Consider the following 21,373-nt stretch of genomic DNA (forward strand, 5'->3'; position numbering starts at 1 on the left):
TTGTTCAATGAAAGCTCTCCCTATAGGGGACACTATGATGTGCTGTGGTAATGCCTGGAAGAGTTAGGGAGAGCACTTTTGAGATATTGATGTTTGTGCTGATGGCATCTTGAACACTGTGCACAGCATACTTGGAGCAATGCTTCTTAATTTCACCTTGAAGAGCAACATCCATGCAAACCTGAACTGGTATTATGCCAGTAATTTGGTAATTATTCTGATGCCCGATAGCATAACACAGCTAGTGATATGAAAATGTGTGTGTAAGCAGTGAAGAACATTAGCAATATTCTGTTATCAAATGAGTAGTGCTTTCACTGACATTCACCATTGTCAACAAAATATATCTATCTATAATTCCAGTAATCTCTGTGTGTATGTCTGTGTGTATGTCTGTGTGTTTGTCTGTGACCGCTGTTTCTCGACAACCACGGGTCCGATATACTTGAAACTTGCCAGGTATATTGCTGGGGACCTGAGGATGTGCCTTTTCAAGGTTTCATATTAATCGGAGAAGTAGTTACCGAGCTATGTCCAAAAAACGATTCAACCAATCAGAGAGCAGCGAGCTATCACGTGTGCCGAACGTGCCGAACAGACTCTGCCTCGGACGGCACATTTGAGAGCGTATTCATTTATTTCACGTTGGCAAACTATGTTGCCGCTATGTTGGCGTTAAACTATGTTTTAAAACTAATTAAAACTAATTTGCGATTCTTTCGCTTTCCTGCGCGTTTGTGCACGCTATGGCGATTTCTTTACCAAACTCCGCAAGCCGTTCGCTTTGGACCAAACCATTTCATGTAAATAGAGGGGGGGGATTGTCACCGTACTCGCAAGCCGTTCGCTTTGGACCAAACCATTTCATGTAAATAGAGGGGGGGGATTGTCACCGTACTCGCAAGCCGTTCGCTTTGGACCAAACCATTTCATGTAAATAGAGGGGGGGGATTGTCACCGTACTCGCAAGCCGTTCGCTTTGGCTTTGCGAATGGACCAAACCATTTCATGTAAATAGAGGGGGGGGGATATAATTTTAGATATATATATATATAGTACGGGCATGCCCTAGTATAACTAAATGCTTGGTGATTATTTATTATTATTTTCCCAGTGTACCATGGGTGAGAAGACTTGCAGGATAATTGATGACAACATGGGATTAATCTGTGTATGAGGGAGAGCAGGTCACTTTGGAAGCTTTGGACGGCCTTCCTATCCTAAGGGATGATTTTGAGAGACACTAAAATAAAATGAGTTTATTTTAAGTACAAACCTATTCAGAACTAGAACGGCACTCAGTAGAGAGCTTACTTCCGCCTGGGTGGCCATATCGCTCAATGGTGAAGAATCGCTTTTAAAATTCTACTCGATGGATCCGCATCTTCACCAAAATTGAATTGATTCTTCCTTGTCACACACACAACCTGTCCAAATTCGTCCAAATCCATCCATAACTCTTTGAGATATCCTGCAATGTATCGTTTTTGGCCCCATCTCCCAATGGTGAAGAATCACTTGAAAAATTAAATAATTCTCATTTTCGAATCCATATTCAGATCTTCACCAAAATCGAATCGAATCGTCCTTGTCGGACACCCAACCGGTCCACCAAGTTTAGTCCAAATCGGTCCACAACTTTTTGAGATATCCTGCTGTGTATCGTTTTTGGCCCTATCTCCCAATGGTGAAGAATCGCTTAAAAAATTCTAGTAGCCAGATCTGAATCCGGATCTTCACCAAAATCTAATCGTTTCGTCCTTGTCACATCCGCTACATTTCTGCCAAATTTCGTCCGAATCCGTCCACAACTTTTTGAGATATTTTGTTCACAAACGGACATACAGACAGGGGTGAAAACAACCTCCATCCACCTTTGGTGGTGGAGGTAAATATTGAGTTTATACTTTAAAGGAAAAGTTGAGAGTCAAATTAGGCATTCCGATAAGATTGAGAACCTCTGAGGGAAAAGGCGGTCCTGCTAATTAATTACTGATCGTTACTTATGCCTCTGTATATTCCAGTTTAAGGCATTTCTGTAAAAATACAAATAAATGAAGGATCATTTTTTACTGGCGTTTATATTTGACAAAACGATTGCCTTCTAATAACAACAATAATAATAATAGGTCCCAATAAATTACCAAGTAATGTCGGTATTGTCACCCTACCAGTTTAGCTGCTCAGTTATGCTGATTTACTGCCTGGATAGAAAGCAGTAGAAGAACCATCTTTAGGGGCCATTTTCCCCCACAGAGCAGAGGTTGGCCTTTTTCGGGCACCGTGGTCCCCTTTTTGAAGCAATGTTTTACGGCCGGATGCCCTTCCTGCCGCCAACCCTGTTCGTCGCCTCTTGCGACACACAGGGAATGACCAGTGAACTGGACTCAATTTGCCGACCTCGGAAGGATGACAGGCTGAGTCAACCCCCCTGGTGTTAATTCAGCGATCCACCGGGATTCGAACCCAGGATCCTAGGATCCCAAGCCGGCACCCTAACCGCTATGCCAACGAACCCAGGATCCTCAGCTCCCAAGCCGGCACCCTAACCGCGAAGCCAACACCAGGCTAGAAAAAAAAAAAAACAAAGATGAAGAAAATGAAAGAAAGAAAAAATGAAGGAGATTGAATGAAAACAAAGTTAGTAAACTTTTCCCAGGGGCCACTTTTAGGACCACCCTGATGTTTTCAAGGATAACAAACGACAGCTAAATCTAGTTTATGGAATTTGAGATCCCTACATCCTGTGTTCATTGCTCAAGAAACGGCAAATAGGGCAGCCCAGATTTTGTTGACCTGATGAACATTTATTATTTTAAAAAAATAAATAAATAAGTAACGCCAATATTTATTATTTTATCGACATTTCTTGCCCAAATCCAGGTGCACAGGCAGGTTATGACCCACAGCGGAACAGAGGGTCGTGATCGCGCTGCCACTTGCGTTCAGACTCAGTATCCACATCTTGAAGTTTTTCTCCCGGACAGTCACCTCTAGATTGTCCACTTGCACTTACAAAGCTGACGAGTAATAAAACAAAAACAATTATTCAGATCATAAGGTTTCCCATTGTTGTTGTCAAAATATGTTTGTTTCCAGACGCTGGTGAGATTGGATAGAAAGCAGTAGATGTCGTGTAAATTAATAACTGAGAAAACAGTTCGATTTGATCAATTTTGTTTGTATCAAGTATTCACCTGGTAATTGATAAATTAAGAAGACCTGGTACTTTATAAAGTCATATTTTCCTTTCCCTTAACTTTTAATTTTCCCTATTTTATCACAGTCCCCTTTCTTTCCTGACTTGACCATGTTATTCCTTGTTCATTGTTTGCTTAGAACTATTGCCATGGGATAAATAGTTTTTCTGAAGGGATTTGGGAATGGCATTTGAGCCATTCAATAAAAAACATTGCCTCAAAAAAGAGAACCATGACAATCACAAGTACATATGGGCAGGGTGCAGCCCAAAGTGGAGATCGGTTTCTGAGGTTTGGGACATGGAATGTGGGGACAATGACAGGGAGATCAGGAGAAGTGGTGGAAGTATTGGTCAGAAGAAGAGTGGACATATGTTGTGTGCAAGAGACGAGATGGAAGGGAAGTGGTGTGAGAATGGTGAAGGGTAGGCAGGGACAGAAATACAAGTTTGTGTGGCAAGGGTGCCCGGAGGGCGTGAATGGTGTTGGTGTCCTGTTTTCTGAGGAGTTTATAGACAGTGTGGTGAGTGTGACTAGAGTGAGTGATAGGTTGATGATGGTGAAAATGATGATTGGAAAGCTCTTGGTGAACGTCATCTCGGGATATGCTCCGCAGGTTGGTCGAAGCGATGAAGAGAAGGACAAGTTCTGGTGTGCGATAGAGAAGCTGATGGAAAACGTGAAAGATGAGGAAGTTGTTGTGGTGGGAGGAGACCTGAATGGACATGTGGGAAGGAGTATGGATGGTTTTGAGGGAGTTCATGGGGGTTACGGATATGGTGTGAGAAATGGAGAAGGTGAAAGGATTTTGGAGTTTGCTGATGGAGCTGATTTGTTGATTTGTAATATTCAGTTCCAGAAAGAGGACAATAAGCTTGTTACATACACGTCAGGTGGGTCGACGACAACCGTTGACTACCTGATGGTGCGTCGGCGAGATAGGGGGCACCTCCGGGACACAAAGGTGATCCCGGGGGAGGAGGCTGTTTCACAGCACCACTTGGTTGTCTGCGACATAAGGGTGAAAGGTGCGAGGAGAGCTCGGCGGGTGAAGTACCAACCGAGAATGAAGGTGTGGAGGTTGAAAGAGGTGACAGTAAGGGAGGCATTAAAAGAGAGGCTGAGTAGGGTAGAGGATGATGTGGTTGAGCTTGAAAGTGGTTGGATGTCAATGAAAGCTAGTCTGTTGGGAGCCGTTGGTGAGGTATGTGGATGGACAAAAGGACCACCGAGGCACTCGGAAACATGGTGGTGGGATGTTGAGGTTGGAAAGAGGATTGACGAGAAGAGGAAGAAGTTCAAAGAGTGGCAGAAGGCGAAGGGTACGGGAGCAGAAACAGCAGAGCATGAAAGTTATAAGGCAGCCAGGAAGGCTGCAAAGAAAGAGGTAGCAAAGGCGCAGGAGGCATGTAGGAAAATGTTCGGAGAACGCTTGGATTCGGAAGAGGGTCAGAAAGCAGTATTCAGGATTGCAAAGCAGATAGAGAAAGAGAGGTGTGATGTGATGGGGGTGAGTTGCTTGAAGGATGAAGTGGGACAAATCGTTGTCGACCCAGATGGAATTAAAGGAAGATGGAAAAGATATATGGAAATGCTGTTGAATACAGAGAATGAATGGGATGGCAACATAGAGAGTAACCCAGTTTTAGGACCGGCAGAGAAGATAACTGAGAAGGAAGTTGAGGAAGCGATAAAAGCAATGAAGAGTGGAAAAGCGGGAGGGCCGACGGGAGTTGTGGGAGATATGTTGAAGGCAGCAGGAAGTTGGGGTGTGAAGAGAATGACAGAGATCTGTAATCTGGTGGTGAAAGAAGGCCGCATTCCAGTGGATTGGGAACTGAGTACCCTCGTCCCTCTATACAAGGGGAAAGGTGACCCTCTGGAGTGTGGCTCGTACCGAGCGATAAAGTTATTGGAGCATGGAATGAAGGTATTGGAAAGGGTGTTCGAGAGGAGGATAAGGAAGAAAGTGAAGATCGACGAAATGCAGTTTGGATTTATGCCAGGAAGAGGAACGACAGATGCGCTTTTCATTGTGAGGCAGTTGCAGGAGAAGTACATGGATAAGAGGAAGAAGTTGTTTTTTGGGTTTGTTGATCTGGAGAAAGCATTCGATAGGGTTCCACGCAAAGTATTGACATGGGCATTGAGGAAGTTAGGAGTGGAGGAATGGTTGATCAGAGTAGTGATGGCAATGTACAAAAGAGCACGCACAGCTGTAAGGACGAAGGATGGGAACAGTGGTGAGTTTGAGGTGAAGGTGGGAGTGCATCAGGGGTCGGTACTAAGTCCACTACTATTTGTAGCTGTGATGGAGGTGCTGGCTCAGACCGTAAAGGAGGGTTTACCATGGGAGTTGTTGTATGCAGATGATCTGGTGTTGATTGCGGAAAGTATGGATGGACTGAAGGAAAAGATGAACAAGTGGAAGGAATGTATGGAGACAAAAGGTCTGAAGGTGAATATCGGAAAGACAAAGGTGATGGCAAGTGGTAAAGCATGTGGTGAGGTGGAAAGAACTGGGAAGTCGCCGTGTGCTGTGTGCAGGAAGGGTGTCGGAGTGAACTCCATTCAATGTACAATGTGCGCTGAGTGGGTTCATCAAAAATGTCGTGGTTTGAGAGGGTCATTAACCAGTCTGGCAGCTACATTCAAATGTAAGGTGTGCACAGAGGGAGCTGCAGATGGAGGAAATGTTGAGTTGGATCTTGGAGACGGCGTGAAGCTGGAAGGTGTGAAAACATTTTGCTACCTCGGAGACATGCTGAATGGAGAAGGTGGATCAGACTCGGCAACGGTTGCTCGAGTGAGATGTGCATGGAAGAAGTTTCGGGAACTGAGTGGCGTGCTGATGAGGAGGAGAGTGTCGCTGAAGCTGAAGGGAAAGGTGTATGCTGCATGTGTGAGAAGTGTTATGATTTATGGGAGCGAGACATGGGTAATGAACGTAGAGCAGCAACGAAGGCTGGAAAGGGTGGAAATGCGAATGGTTCGATGGATGTGCGGAGTATCGTTGAGAGAGAGGAAGACAAATGATGAATTGCGAAAGATGATGGGAATATTGCCTGTGATTGATGCTGTGAAGAGGAACAGGTTGAGATGGTTTGGTCATGTATTGAGGAAGGATGAAAGTGACTGGTTGAGAAGAGTGATGGAAGTTAATGTAGAAGGAAGTAGAGGACGGGGAAGACTGAGAAAGACTTGGCTAAAGATGGTGGAAGAAGAAATGCGGGCAAGGGGGTTAACAAGGAGAGATGCAGAAAATAGGGCAAAATGGAGAAGATTGTCATGGGGACCGCAAGGCTAACCCCCGCTCTAGCAGGGAACATGGCCTTAAAATGCATGTTGTTGTTGTTGTTGTATTTGAGCATTGAAGTGTGTATGCTTGCTCAAATTTTGAGGGGGAAATACAATAAACCACCGTTTAGAGGCCATTTTTCCCCGCAAAGCGGGGGTTGGCCTTTTCGGGGACCGTGGTAGTTGTTGTTTTTTGGTCCCCTTTTTGAAGCAATGTTTTACGGCCGGATGCCCTTCCTGACGCCAACCCTTTTTGCCGCCTTTAACGACAAACAGGGAATTACCAGTGAACTGGTACTCAATTAGCCGACCTCGGAAGGATGACAGGCTGAGTCAACCCCCCTGGCATTAATTCGGCGATCGACCGAGATTCGAACCCAGGATCCTAGGATCCTAAGCCGGCACCCTAGCCGCTAGCCCAACACCAGGGATGAGGGGGAAATACAATGTAATCCAAAAACTGTCCATGTGGCCTACTCCTTGGCAGGCTCTCAGCTCCTGCGCGAACTGAAAAAGATGGATGACAAGGCTTTGCTCGTGGAGGTTCAGCTGTTGGAGAGTAAGACGTATCATGCGTTGAGTAACCTGCCCAAGGCTCGTGCTGCGCTCACCTCTGCCCGGACAACCGCCAACGCGATCTACTGTCCACCCAAGCTGCAAGCCGCCCTAGACATGCAGTCGGGTGGGTCGCCCGCCCTCCCAGCTAACGGCTGGCATCTTTATTCCACGGCTTCCTTTTAGCTGTAAACTCGATATCTCCCTCCCCACGTCCTGCGCTGCAGGGATCATCCACGCCGCAGAGGAGAAGGACTGGAAAACGGCTTACTCGTACTTCTATGAGGCGTTTGAGGGTTATGACTCTGTGGCCAATCCTCGCGCGATCACGGCCCTCAAGTACATGCTGCTGTGCAAGATAATGTTAAACATGTAAGTCCATTTCTTAATGAGTTAACATTGCACACCATGTGTAGATAAAAACATTGTGATTAAAATATGATTTTCCACTGTTTATCCATTAAGTATTTTCCTGATGGATGCTCGCAATGTTACAGGCTGGTCTGTTATTAATGATGTTGTTTGTTTGTGTGCTGTGCCAGCCCTGAAGATGTGCAGTCGATAGTGAGTGGAAAGTTAGCACTCCGCTATGCAGGGAGGGAGGTAAAAGTTTATTTGATATTTATTTTGTTTCGGCCGATTTTTATAGGGAAAGGAGGGGACTGAGGGGGTGTGTGGATGGTTGGTTTGAGGGAATTTAAGAAATGAAAATCTGATCAGGTTTGCTTGTCGCAATCATTCACACTAAAGATTCTGAACCACCACAAAGGACCACCTGCATATTTATTAATATTCTCAGCATTGTCATGCCTTTTCATATTGTTCAATCCCTTCCACTCCACTTCTTCTTTTTCAGACTGACGCGATGAAGAGCATAGCACAGGCGAGCAAGAACCGCTCTCTCTCCGACTTCAACAAAGTATGGCTGTGAATCTGCACAATGCACCGTATCTTTCTTGCTTTAGGTTTGTGTATTGTGTTAGGGTTTTGGTACTCACCTTGTCTTCTGCTTCCACAATGTTGGCTGATGGTGAGGCATGTGTGCGCACGCTTGTCATTGTGTAGGCATTGCACGAATATAAACCGGAGCTTCAATGTGATGTAATCATCGCAACACACCTCGACCAGCTCTACGACAACCTCCTGGAGCAGAATCTCATCAGGGTCATTGAGCCCTTTTCCCGTGCGCAGGTACCGCTCCGCCGTGCATGGAGCCATACCTTGTGGCATTCGTATCTACGCTTCCATTTTTGCCCTGCAGTCTAAAACGAAGTGATTTTGTTTTTTCCACCCTCATATCCGTGTCTCCTTTCAGATTGACCATGTGGCAGAACTCATCAAGCTGCAAAGGGTATATTCTTTACACCACCACTTGTCGTTTTTTGTGCACAGTGAACTTGGTCTCATTTATGAATCTTTTGCTTGACAACAACTAAATGTCTGTTGCAGAATCTGGTGGAAAAGAAGTTGTCACAGATGATCCTGGATAAAAAGTTCCATGGTGAGTTTTTGTTTCTGATGCTGGGATTAGTCTCATCCTTAAAGCAACCAGGTGGCATTGCTTTGGCATCTCTTGTTGCAAGTGATTCCAGGATAAACATTAAAGTGAAAGCATCCCCATTCCCATTCTGCTATAACCAAGCTGGTTTATTAGACCCCTTCTGGTTTCACTGGAGGGGACTATAGATTTGCTCTCCATCTGTCTGTCCGTCCATCCCACCTGTGGTATTCAGGACTTTTTCCCCATACCCTTTAACATATCCAACTGAAACTTGGTACATGGCTTTATAATAACTTTCAGAACAAGGTCTTTCCATAACCTATTCTTCAGTGTGGACTGATGATTAAAAAAAACTTAACCATTACCAATGTTTCTCTCACCCACAATTATATATCCATTCAACCACAAAACAGCTTTGTTGGTCTTTATTGGCTGAATGTTCATTTTGACATCAGTGAAACCTTTTGTGCTTCATGTAGGCATCCTGGATCAGGGTGAGGGTGTTCTCATCGTATTTGACGAGCCTCCAGTCGACAGGACATACGAAGCAGCATTGGAAACTATACAAAATATGAGTAAGGTGGTGGATTCGCTGTACAATAAGGCCAAGAAACTCACCTAGAGAGGAACCTCGCTATCTTTGGGGCTACTGCTGTTGGTGAGGATTTGGTTTTGTCGTTGTTGCGAGAAAGGAGTCCTGTGTGTTGATGAAACCTTTTTGTATTATCGAGATTCAGTTTACAACTTGTTTAGTATGATGGAAATACAGCGCTCTTTCTGAATAATTTCCAAACAAGTCTCCTATTCCTCCGATGCCACTGCAATTCCAACAACCACAACTCAATTCTCCTCTTCCTGCATCAATCGTTCCAAGTTTCAGTCTATGCATATGAATTGCGGCCTTGTTTTTTGACTATTTCTTCTATTTTTAATAATCCCCTCAATTTATAACAACTCTGATCATCCTTATTCCAGTTTAAAGGGCCACAGACACAGAAAATCATGTTTGGTTTAATTAATAGATATTTCTTCACTTAACACTTAATCGTCCTTTTTTTAAAATAAATATCACTCGATTGGCCTCCGCCACCCAAAAAATGGCGATTTGATTGCTCATGTGACTGGCTACGTCATCGAGGGAATTTTTGTTGCTGCTGGTAGTTTTTAATAATGATTTTGACTATCAGAAGATTCTTTGTCAAGCAGTTATCATTGCGTGCTGAGAAACCTTTCCCTCGATTACATCACACAGGTGACATCATGAATGAACATCACGATTTTAGGGGCGGGACTCCACTTCCAGCTCAAATCTGGCGCGCAGCTCATGCTTGTCCCGCCTCCCAAACTAAGCACAGCTCATGACCTATCTAATGCCATCCCTATCGTGAAGTATAGTGGTGGCAGCATCATGCTATGGGGATGCTTTTCAGTGGCAGGGACTAGGGGATTTGTAAGGATAGAGGGAACAATGAATGGAGCCAAATGCAGGCAAATCCTTGAGGAGAACCTGCTCCAGAGTGAAAAAGACCTTAGTCTGCAGCGAAGATTTCCACTCCAACAGGGCAATGACCCCAAGTATACAGCCAAAGCAACACTGGAATGGCTTCAGACGAAGTACGTGAAAGTCATTGAGTTGCTCAGCCAAAGCCAAGACATGAATCCCATTGAGAATCTGTGGAAAGACTTGAAGATTGCTGTTCACGGACGCTCCCCATCCAACTTGACAGAGCTTGAGCAAATCTGCATGGAAGATTGGGAAAACTCCCTAAATCCAGATGTGCAAAGCTGATGCAGACATACCCAAGAAGACTTGAAGCTGTAATCTCTTCCAAAGGCGAAGTATTGACTGGGAGGGTTGGGGGGGGGGGGGGGGGGGTCTGAATACTTATGTAAGTTACATATTTCTATTTAATTTTCAATAGATTTGTACAATATCTAAAAACATGTTTTTGCTTCAGTGTCATTATGGGGTATTTTGTGTAGATTGGTGACAATTTTCTTTTTACATTCAATCGAAGAGAAGAGGAAGAAGTTCAAGGAGTGGCAGAAGGCGAAGGGTACGGGAGCAGAAAAAGCAGAGCATGAAATTTATAAGGCAGCCAAGAAGGCTGCAAAGAAAGAGGTAGCAAAGGCGCAGGAGGCATGTAGGAAAATGTTCGGAGAACGCTTGGATTCGGAAGAGGGTCAGAGAGCGGTATTCAGGATTGCAAAGCAGATAGCGAAAGAGAGGTGTGATGTGATGGGGGTGAGTTGCTTGAATGATGAAGTGGGACAAATCGTTGTGGACCCAGATGGAATTAAAGGAAGATGGAAAAGATATATGGAAATGCTGTTGAACACAGAGAATGAATGGGATGGCAACATAGAGAGTAACCCAGTTTTAGGACCGGCAGAGAAGATAACTGAGAAGGAAGTTGAGGAAGCGATAAAAGCAATAAAACCACCGTATAGAGGCCATTTTTCCCCGCAAAGCGGTTGCGAGAAAGTTGAGGAAGCGATAAAAGCAATGAAGAGTATAAAAGTGAGAGGGCCGACGGGAGTTGTGCGAGATATGTTGAAGGCAGCAGGAAGTTGGAGTGTGAAGAGAATGACAGAGATCTGTAATCTGGTGGTGAAAGAAGGCCGCATTCCAGTGGATTGGGAACTGAGTACCCTCGTCCCTCTATACAAGGGGAAAGGTGACCCTCTGGAGTGTGGCTCGTACCGAGCGATAAAGTTATTGGAGCATGGAATGAAGGTATTGGAAAGGGTGTTGGAGAGGAGGATAAGGAAGAAGGTGAAGATCGACGAAATGCAGTTTGGATTTATGCCAGGAAGAGGAATGACAGACGCGCTCTTTATTGTGAGGCAGTTGCAGGAGAAGTACATGGAGAAGAGGAAGAAGTTGTTTCTTGGGTTTGTTGATCTGGAGAAAGCATTCGTTAGGGTTCCACGCGAAGTATTGACATGGGCATTGAGGAAGTTAGAAGTGGAGGAATGGTTGATCAAAGTAGTGATGGCAATGTACAAAAGAGCGCGCACAGCTGTAAGGACGAAGGACGGGAACAGTGGTGAGTTTGAGGTGAAGGTGGGAGTGCATCAGGGGTCGGTACTATGTCCACTACTATTTGTAGCTGTGATGGAGGTGCTGGCTCAGAACGTAAAGGAGGGTTTACCGTGGGAGTTGTTGTATGCAGATGATCTGGTGTTGATTGCGGAAAGTATGGATGGACTGAAGGAAAAGATGAACAAGTGGAAGGAATGTATGGAGACAAAAGGTCTGAAAGGTGAATATAGGAAAGACAAAGGTGATGGCAAGTGGTAAAGCATGTGGTGAGGTGGAAAGAACTGGGAAGTGGCCATGTGCTGTGTGCAGGAAGGGTGTCGGAGTGAACTCCATTCAATGTACAATGTGCGCTGAGTGGGTTCATCAAAAATGTAGCTGTCTGAGAGGGTCATTGACCAGTGTGACAGCTGCATTCAAATGTAAGGTGTGCACAGAGGGAGCTGCAGATGGAGGAAATGTTGAGTTGGATCTTGGAGACGGTGTGAAGCTGGAAGGTGTGAAAACATTTTGCTACCTCGGAGACATGCTGAATGGAGAAGGTGGATCAGACTCTGCAACGGTTGCTAGAGTGAGATGTGCATGGAAGAAGTTTCGGGAACTGATTGGCATGCTGGTGAGGAGGGGAGTGTCGTTGAAGCTGAAGGGAAAGGTGTATGCTGCATGTGTGAGAAGTGTTATGATTTATGGGAGCGAGACATGGGTCATGAATGTAGAGCAGCAACGAAGGCTGAAAGGGTGGAAATGCGAATGGTTCGGTGGATGTGCGGAGTATCGTTGAGAGAGAGGAAGACCAATGATGAATTGCGAAAGATGATGGGAATAGAGCCTGTGATTGATGCTGTGAAGAGGAACAGGTTGAGATGGTTTTGTCATGTGTTTTAGTCATGTGACGACCTTCTCCTCTCCTCTGACGCTGGCAACCTCAACATTCTCATCCTCCTCGACCTCAGCGCCGCCTTTGACACCATCGATCACACCATCCTCCTCACCCGACTTGAAACCACCTTTAACATTACCGGCACTGCCCTCTCTTGGATTAAATCATACCTCTCTGACAGACGTCAGTTCATCTCCATCAATAACTGCAAATCCCCCACTGCTCCCCTCCCCCAAGGTGTCCCCCAAGGTTCAGTTCTTGGCCCCCTCCTCTTCATCCTTTACCTGTCCCCCCTCGGTCACTTAATCCGCCGTCATGGTCTCCAATTCCACTGCTTCGCTGATGACATCCAGCTTTTCATCTCCACCAAGTCCATCTCCACCGCCACCCACTCTATCCTGACAAACTGCATCACTGAAATAAAATCCTGGCTTCAAATCAACTTCCTCAAACTTAACTGTGATAAATCTGAAATAATCATCATTGGCCCAAAAACGCTCACCAAGTCCACCCATAACTTTGCCCTCAACATTGACGGTTTCCCAGTATCCACCTCCCCTCACATCTGGAATTTTGGCATCATCTTTGACCAAACCCTCTCCTTCGACAAATACACTAAACAGATCACAAAGACAGCCTTCTTTCACCTGAAAAACATCGCCCGTCTCCGTCCATCCCTCTCCTCTGTGGCTGCAGAAACCCTCATCCACGCCTTCATCACTTCCCGTCTGGACTACTGCAATAGCCTCCTTTATGGTTCACCCTCAACAATCACCAATAAACTCCAATACATTCAGAACTCCGCTGCCCGTCTACTCACCCATTCCCGGACCCGTGACCACATCACCCCCATCCTTTACAAGCTTCACTGGCTCCCCATCTCCCAGAGAATCCAGTACAAAATCCTCCTCTTGACCTACAAAGCCCTCCATAACCTGGCCCCATCCTACCTGGCTGACCTCCTCTCCAGACACACTCCCACCCGCAACCTCCGCTCTGCTGGTACCAACCTCCTGACCCCCCCCCCCCCCCCCCCATCCGGACCAAATTTAGATCCTGGGGGGACAGGGCCTTCTCCATCGCTGCTCCCACCCTCTGGAACTCGCTACCTCACACCATCAGAGACTCCTCCTCACTCACCACATTCAAAACATCACTCAAGACCCACCTGTTCAACACTGCATTCAACATTTAACCCACAGCATCTAACCCCTGACTATCTCCTCTCCTTCTCCCTCCTTTGTGCTTTGAATATTTCCCTGTTGATTCTTCTTTTTTTGCAATTGTTTTTATGTTTTGCTATGCATTATGTTTTGCACTCTGTCAAAGCGTCTTTGGGCTTCCTGAAAAGCGCTATATAAAATAAATGCATTATTATTATAGTGCAGCGGCATAGCAAACCAATTGTGCATTTTGTGATGGAAGCACCAAATTTGGCAGAATGATAGAAAATTATATGGAGAACATTTTCAGATATGGAACCACTTTGGAATTCACCCCAATGTGGCCGCCATATTGGATTTCAAAATGGCGGCTTAAAAATCTTTAATTACAAATATTTCTGGTTCTATACCAGCTACAGCCTTGATTTTAGTGTTTGGATGTACAAACTTGAGGTCAAGGAATTGAATGGTTCTACTTAGAAGTTGATTTACTGACGCCATATTGGATTTCAAGATGGCGGAAATTGATTTACTGACGCCATATTGGATTCCAAGATGGCGGCTTCCGAAAATCTGCTGACCGATATCTCTGGTTCTATGCCAGCTAGATACTTGATTCTGGTGTCTAGATGTACATTTCTGAGGTCAATGAATTGAATGGTTGTATTGAAATATGTTTTAATGCACATAAGCAACTGATAATCCCATATTACGTACATTGTATACACACGTTCAGCAAGAGAACTAGCGAGCGTATTGCATCAAGTCATGCCAAGTGTCACAGTTCCAACTCAATGTGAGCAGTCACCATCACAGGCACACAGTGCTGTGCATTTCAGAGCCGCTTTCTTGCACTTGCATCTCCCACTGCAACCTTTTTCGCACCCACAACAGATGAGTTCATAGCAGGATTTGGCAGCTTCTGGTAGTGTTGTCCACAGAGGATCGAACTGTCCGTCATTGTCCACCCACCCCCAGTCGCATGGTGATGGGAGATAGCAGTGTGGGACAAGAGACTGTCCCCAACAATGTCCACCCTGGTAAGTTGCTCTCTTCACGTGTTGTACTAGGGCGGCCTGTGTTGGAGGTATTGCTTCAATGGATCGAGATTTCTTTGCAAAGAGTTTCTTTCTTGCCAGATTCACCTCAGAACATGTGCATGTGCGGTCGTACAGAAGCACTACGTATCTCTCCAGGGTTGCCAGTGTATCCTCAGAGATCTCACTTGGTGCAGATGCCAGGTCCAGGAATGCATTGGTCACTTCTGGAAAAGTTTCCCATACTGCCCCTGTGATTGCATGGAAGATTGGCAGTGCCTTGGCTTTGTCTGGTCCCAGGGTAGCAGACAGCTCGTGTGCTGCTATGTAGCAGAAGTTCTTTCCGGTTCCAAACGCTAACCAGAGTTCGTCCACTACCTCATTAAGCTCCTGGGCCATCCACACAGCGAGAACCACCACATCTGTGTCCACGGTGCGGATGAGTACTCTGCGGTGTCCAGATTTCATAGCAGCTGCTGCGTGGAGCATCATGCGCGTGTCTGCTTCCTCGTGATTGCACGGGGCCAAAGCGGCTGTGTCTGCACATGGTGGTACAGCAATGACCTGTTGGTGTAAGCATGAACAATACCGTGATGTAAATTAAATGTGAATTCCTTTGGTGTAGGTGGTCACGAATAAAACCTGACATGAATCTGCATAACATTTATTAATTTATTTCAGTACATTATTTCAAGTACATAAATACAGGGCAATTATTATTATTATTATTATTATTATTGTTATTTACTTGGCATCAAACACATGAAATCATACAATATGACATTGCACATATGACAGTAGCCTGTTCGTGTACACTCCCCCAAGATGCCAGGAAAGAAAAAAGCAATTCAAGAACACTATGGCCAATAGGCCTTTCCTAACAATTTGAGGGAGTGTACCGTGGACAGCTAAAGATTATATATACAATACAAAATATTCTTCCGAATAGATAATACAAATCGGGATTATATAATCAAAATTAAATTATATGAAAAGAATACACATATGTGGGTAAGAATTTACTCTACAACAGCATAAATCAATAATACATTGTATAATATGTACTGAAACCACAGAAGATTGTACACACACTCTCAAACACACAAGCAGGCACGCACCCACTCTCACCACCCAGACACATACACACACTTTCACTAACACACACTAACATACATCATGCACATTACCTGTTCACCGTCAGTAGCAATCAGCTGTTTGTCTGGCACATCGATGGACTCCGTGACCTGCTTAGACAGAAAGCTGAAGAGTTCCTCCTTGTTCTCGTCGACACGGAGGAAACTGTGCCAGTTGCCTGGTAGGAGGGCAGAGCCAGTGACACGTCTGCGTATTCCCTTGCCTCTGTTGGTCCTTGCAGTTGCCTTCAGGCTGCCTGACTTTGCATAGCGGTCCCACACTAGATCGAGACGAGATCGATGTTGAAGCTGTGACATAATGTATGGAACGAATACTTTTGTGGCATAGTCAAGAAATGTTTTGGTCTGGCCTGGGCTCAGCATTTGAACTATTACAGCTCCATCGAGGATCACAGAAGATACTTGTGGTGGGTCCGACTTTGTTTCGACAAGCTGTTCTAAGGGCTGCAACAAGTCAGCTTTGGAACCAAAGCGGAGCTGTCCATTTTGCGAGAGTGCTGGCGGATGTGCGCTGTTCTCATGTTTGAAGAACTGCTCGAGACCCCCATCTCTGGTTTGGCATGCGATGTATAGTCTGGAGAAGAGCTCTGAATCACTCTTTGCAGAGGCTACTTGTTGTTTGCTCTTCTGGGCAGCTTTGACCTTGATGGATGAAAACAACGGGAGTTTGTTGCGTTTGATGACATCATTGAGTGGCTTGGATCTGTCTGCCAGACGTTCCTTCTCAAATGAATGGAACTGATCTCTCCCAATCTGTAAAGCTGTACGCACAGTATCTACAACAGCTGGGCCCAAGATCTCCAGTGTGCCCAGGACCAGCAAATCTGTGCTTTCTTCTTCAAAGGGGCTGCCCATCTCTTCGATGACTGTTGTCAGTGCACGGACATCTTGGACGAACTTCTTCTGCACACTGTCGGTTTGCTCATGGTGGTGGGTGTGCTCTCCCCTTTGGCGCAGTTGCTGTGAGGTCTCAAATTCTGTGATGACCCGAGCAACTTCGGGGCCAGCCACCATCCACCATCGAAGGGCACTTGGATTTTCAGTTAGGCCCACTGCCCCGCTATCGCCTTTGACCGTGGCATTGTTTTGTTCATGAGCCTGGTCTAGGGAGATGGCGGAGAAAGCATGCCTAGTCTTCTTGGATGTGAAGTGCCACGCATGGAACTTGGCAGCAACATCTGGGTGTTTCTCTGCAATGCCAACCATGTCCCTGACCATCTTCCTGAACCATCTTCCTGAAACCAACCATCTTCCTGAAACACCAGCAGGACATCTCTTCCCTGCCTGTGCTCCTGCAGATCAGGGAAGTGTGCCAGGATACGCTCCTTGAGTCTGGTTGTATGGACTCGTGTTTCCAGCACAACTCCGAACTGTTCCATTCTCATTGTGTAGAGCTTGGTGAGGTCTGCCATCTTGAATACAGGAGCAGTGTCTTCTTCTTTAGCAGTTTCCTCTATGTACGTTACCAGTTCAGCAAGGAGTATTGCTGAAATGACATCTACCGTGCTCTGGCTTTGCTCAGCAAGCTTTTTTGCTGCCCTCACGCGGTTGTATAGGGATGTCAAACATTTCTTATGGTACTTGGCCTCTCTTGCGACCATGTCCCCAGCACTCAGTTGGGCTAACAAAGTGGTATCCTGAAGAAACTCTGCAGCCTTGTGAACGTGTTTATCTAGTTCCAATGTCGCTGCTTGATGAAACTCCAAACCAAGCTCTTGCTGGCAGAAGAAGCACAAATTGTCACATATGCTATCAACACAAGCTGCCTGAGACCTAGTAAGCTTGTACTTATCTGTGATTGTACTGGGGATAGGGCTTCCCTCTGAATGACTTCTCTTCTGTACCCGCTGTAGCTTGGTAGTGTTATATTTCACCCTGCATGACTTGTGCCACTTGGCTTGGTGGGCAGCTAGAGTGGCAGCTATCCCTTGGCCTTCATCCAGTCGTTGCAAGTCCACGTCTTGTGGCAGCTTGCCTAGTTTATTGAATGCTGATAGATTGTCTTCAAGTGTCTTGTATCCAGCACCTGCATCAGTTCTTTTCGTGACAGCAGGACACTGTAGGGACTCTCCTATATCAACTTGACACAGAACACAGAGTTCCCAGTCCAGTGGCGTCTTTGGCGTTGAAGTTACATGCTTGGTAACATGAACTAACTTGAACTGCTTCGACATGATTGGAACCTGGATGGAGCAAACAAACAAAAAAGTCGTTTAATTAGGGGTTAATCAACGGACCAGCATGTTTTATCTACAGGACAATACACGACCCCCCCTGAAATTTGACACCAAATGACCTCTTTTAGGGGTATTTTTGGCCGAAATTTTCAAATTTTTCACTCCCCAGACCCCTAGATGTTCCCTTGAGCTCAGAATCGCCGCTGTAATGTGTCTACTGATGTTAGAAAAGATATAGGGTGAATGGGGCAATAATTGTGCCTGTAGGATTTGTTTCCGCCACCCCCCCTAAGGGTTACAGATTTTTAAAGCCGCCATTTTGAAATCCAATATGGCGGCGACCTTGGGTGAATTTCAAAGTGGTTCCATATCTGAAAATGTTCTAAATATAACATTCTATCATTGTGCCAAATTTGGTGCTTCCATCACAAAATGCACAATTCTTCTTAAATTTTTGCTATGCCGCTGCACTATTATTATTATTATGTGTTGAGAAAGGATGAAAGTGACTGGTTGAGAAGAGTGATGGAAATGAATGTAGAAGGAAGTAGAGGACGGGGAAGACCGAGAAAGACTTGGCTAAAGATGGTGGAAGAAGAAATGCGGGCAAGGGGGTTAACAAGGAGAGATGCAGAAAATAGGGCAAAATAGAAAAGATTGTCATGGGGACCGCAAGGCTAACCCCCGCTCTAGCAGGGAAAATGGCCTTAAAATGCATGTTGTTGTTGTTGTGTTTAATCCATTTTTAATTCAGGCTGTAACACAACAAATGTGTGGAAAAAGTCGAGGGGTGTGAATAATTTATGAAGGCACTGTTTGTCTGTCGGGTAGGTGTGACGTAGCTTTGCAATTCAGCCGGGAGTAGGGAGAGCATAAAATGTTGAAAGGGATAAAAGGATATTTTGTGCAATTGTACCTAACTTGCCCTCACCAAGTGACTTCGGCCTCGTTTGACTGGCCCAATACTGGTGCGAAACTATCCCGCAGGTGTGTGATAAAAGGGAATCCTGTAAGCACTGCAGGGACAGAGGAAAACAGTATGGAGAGTCTAGAACAGTCTGTCGGTGTGAGCAAGTCAAACGTTAGTCGTGAGGATGATAAAGCCGGAAGTGTATTTTGAGTGACGTCTGCTGCCCAGTGCTGTACTCCAAACTAACCTGCCCACACTCATGGCAGACACGACGGCAGTACCACTGTTGCCGGCCACATCTCCCACCCTCCATTAAATTGTCTGCCTGTGCTGGGCATGTATTTTTAATTCGCAAATCCCAAACGAATCGCCACTGTTATCTGGGGTCAGGCTCCACACATAGTCTTGAAGCTCCTGTAATGCTTCCAGTGAAGCGCAATATTGTACATCCCGTGCATTCAACAATAATGCAGCTTAAACACCCCTTCTCCCTACTGACCCTCCTAAATACTTGTTTTCTGTGCTTCAGGACACAAAGCACAAGCGGTCCCCGAGTTTGGGAATGCGTTCTAACAATGCATTTTGTATTCATGTGTTGCAGGCTTCTGGATGCAGGGTTTCCTGTGCAGAAGACTTGTATTCGAGATGACGGCATGATTGGATAAACGTGCCCAAACATGCAGATTGGATTGTGCTATCTATGGGCTCGTAATTTTATCCTCATTTACTCCTGAATTCCCTCCTCACCCCTCACCCCCCTCTCCTGGCATTTCCGTAAAACTTCCAGGTTTTCCCTCGGATGTGGTTAATTTGGCACTGCTCCCACCTCCCAATCAACTTCATTCTTCAATCCCGGTTTGTGGAAATCTATATTTTGGTTTCATGTATTTCGCTCAATTACACTGGCACATGCTTTTGAAACGTCAAAACATCTTTCACAACCTGCTCAAACCTCAAACTTAAACAATTTCTTTTCTTATTTTCTTTGCAGTTTCTTTTTTTTTTTCCTCTCTGGTTATCGAGAGTTTTTATACATGCATGTTTGGTCTTGCATTCTGCACGATTTCCAGCTGGTAGCTGGAGAAATTGTTTTATTTCTTTGGAGCTCAAAATCGGTCTCATCCACTGCTGGAGGGGTTCGTTTGTTTCCTCTTGGTTAGTTTTACACGTTGCTAGCCGTGGGGGACGTGGCGGGATAGTTTGGGCTCCTTGTCTGGTTGGGCCAGCGAACATCAGCACCTCACGGTGCGTCAGACTTCGTGTTCTCTTCCTAATAAAAATTGAGAAAAACCAAAAATGCGCGACTTTTGTGTTAATGTCCATTCGTTGCATGGGAAAGTGTGCAGCGTCTTGTATTGGATTATGTGGTTGCAACTATCTCTTTTGAAGTGTCTCATGAATGTCGTATGATTGTGCGCGTCTCTCCATGCAGTGAATTGCTTTCACTTCGTCCTGTTCGACCTTGTCTGCCTTAATTAACATTCGTGGAGTACTCTTTGAAAACCGAATCTCATGGCAGACTGTCTGATACTGACCCAAGATTTTAACTTCTAAAACTTCTTAATGCATATTTTTGGGGAAATTTTTTTTTTTCCCCACTTTACAGTTGCGACTACTGACTTTAACGTCATGCAGCATCTCGATTTATAATGAATTGGCGTTGTGTATACATAATACGTACGTACAGTCGTACATACATACTTCATTTTCAGAATTGACCATTTCCCACCTGCAATTGTCAATACTCGTTCCCTCCAGCAGAGGTCAGTGGTTAAACCACATGTACAGGTGAAAATTGCATACCTCTCCACACTCGAGAGGATTTATTTAATAATGCCCCTGACCTGACCTCAAGCACGAATGCAAAATTTGGTGGAGGTCGACAGTCGTTTTGGATTTCACAAGGAACAGACATTGCCTTTTTTATGTGGTAGGATTTATATTATATATTATATTATATTATATTATATTATATTATATTATATTATATTATTAGCCTGGTCATGTAAAGCGAAAAGTGGGGTTAAGTAATTGCTTCACTTTGTCTGTCTCTCTGTCCACAAACGTCACTTTGTGATGGAGGAACAACTTGATTTAAATTGAATGTTATATTTTGAACACGAATCAGAACATGAACCTACAGTTTATCAGTACTTTGGCTCTGAATTTATCCCGATTGCACAGAGATGAGCGAGATACTTTTGTTACTGTCTGCATGTGTGGGAGTCAAACAAAATTGAAAATCATTCCAAACAGGAAACTTACTGCTTTTTAAGGATGTCATAAAGGACAGAAACGATAGATAGCAAGAACTAATGGAACATGTTGAAGAAGGTGATTTAGAAGATGCTGCATCAACGGTGGTAAACTTTTGAATTTGTATTTTTTTCCACGACCTTTAAAATCTTTTATTTCAATTTAATTATATACTTGAACGCTTGGAACACAAGTTGCCT

The 21,373-nt window shown here is 44.9% G+C and overlaps 1 protein-coding gene across 1 annotated transcript in view; it reads left to right on the forward strand.

Annotated features, from left to right (window-relative positions):
- The window catches only part of PSMD11 (proteasome 26S subunit, non-ATPase 11), a 28,862-nt gene extending 8,648 nt beyond the window's left edge, over nucleotides 1-20,214 (forward strand). The window contains exons 6-14 of the mRNA XM_068126398.2: nucleotides 6,985-7,179; nucleotides 7,280-7,424; nucleotides 7,595-7,655; nucleotides 7,909-7,971; nucleotides 8,118-8,243; nucleotides 8,368-8,403; nucleotides 8,502-8,553; nucleotides 9,033-9,211; nucleotides 19,519-20,214. Coding sequence (XP_067982499.2) covers nucleotides 6,985-7,179; nucleotides 7,280-7,424; nucleotides 7,595-7,655; nucleotides 7,909-7,971; nucleotides 8,118-8,243; nucleotides 8,368-8,403; nucleotides 8,502-8,553; nucleotides 9,033-9,175 — 821 coding nt within the window. The 3' untranslated portion in view covers nucleotides 9,176-9,211; nucleotides 19,519-20,214. The remainder of the gene's footprint in view (nucleotides 1-6,984; nucleotides 7,180-7,279; nucleotides 7,425-7,594; nucleotides 7,656-7,908; nucleotides 7,972-8,117; nucleotides 8,244-8,367; nucleotides 8,404-8,501; nucleotides 8,554-9,032; nucleotides 9,212-19,518) is intronic.
- Nucleotides 20,215-21,373: the final 1,159 nt, after the last annotated feature.

The sequence above is a fragment of the Myxine glutinosa genome, chromosome 10 (genome assembly GCF_964187855.1).
Source record: "Myxine glutinosa chromosome 10, kmMyxGlut1.1, whole genome shotgun sequence".
NCBI classification, from domain to species: Eukaryota; Metazoa; Chordata; class Myxini; order Myxiniformes; family Myxinidae; genus Myxine; species Myxine glutinosa.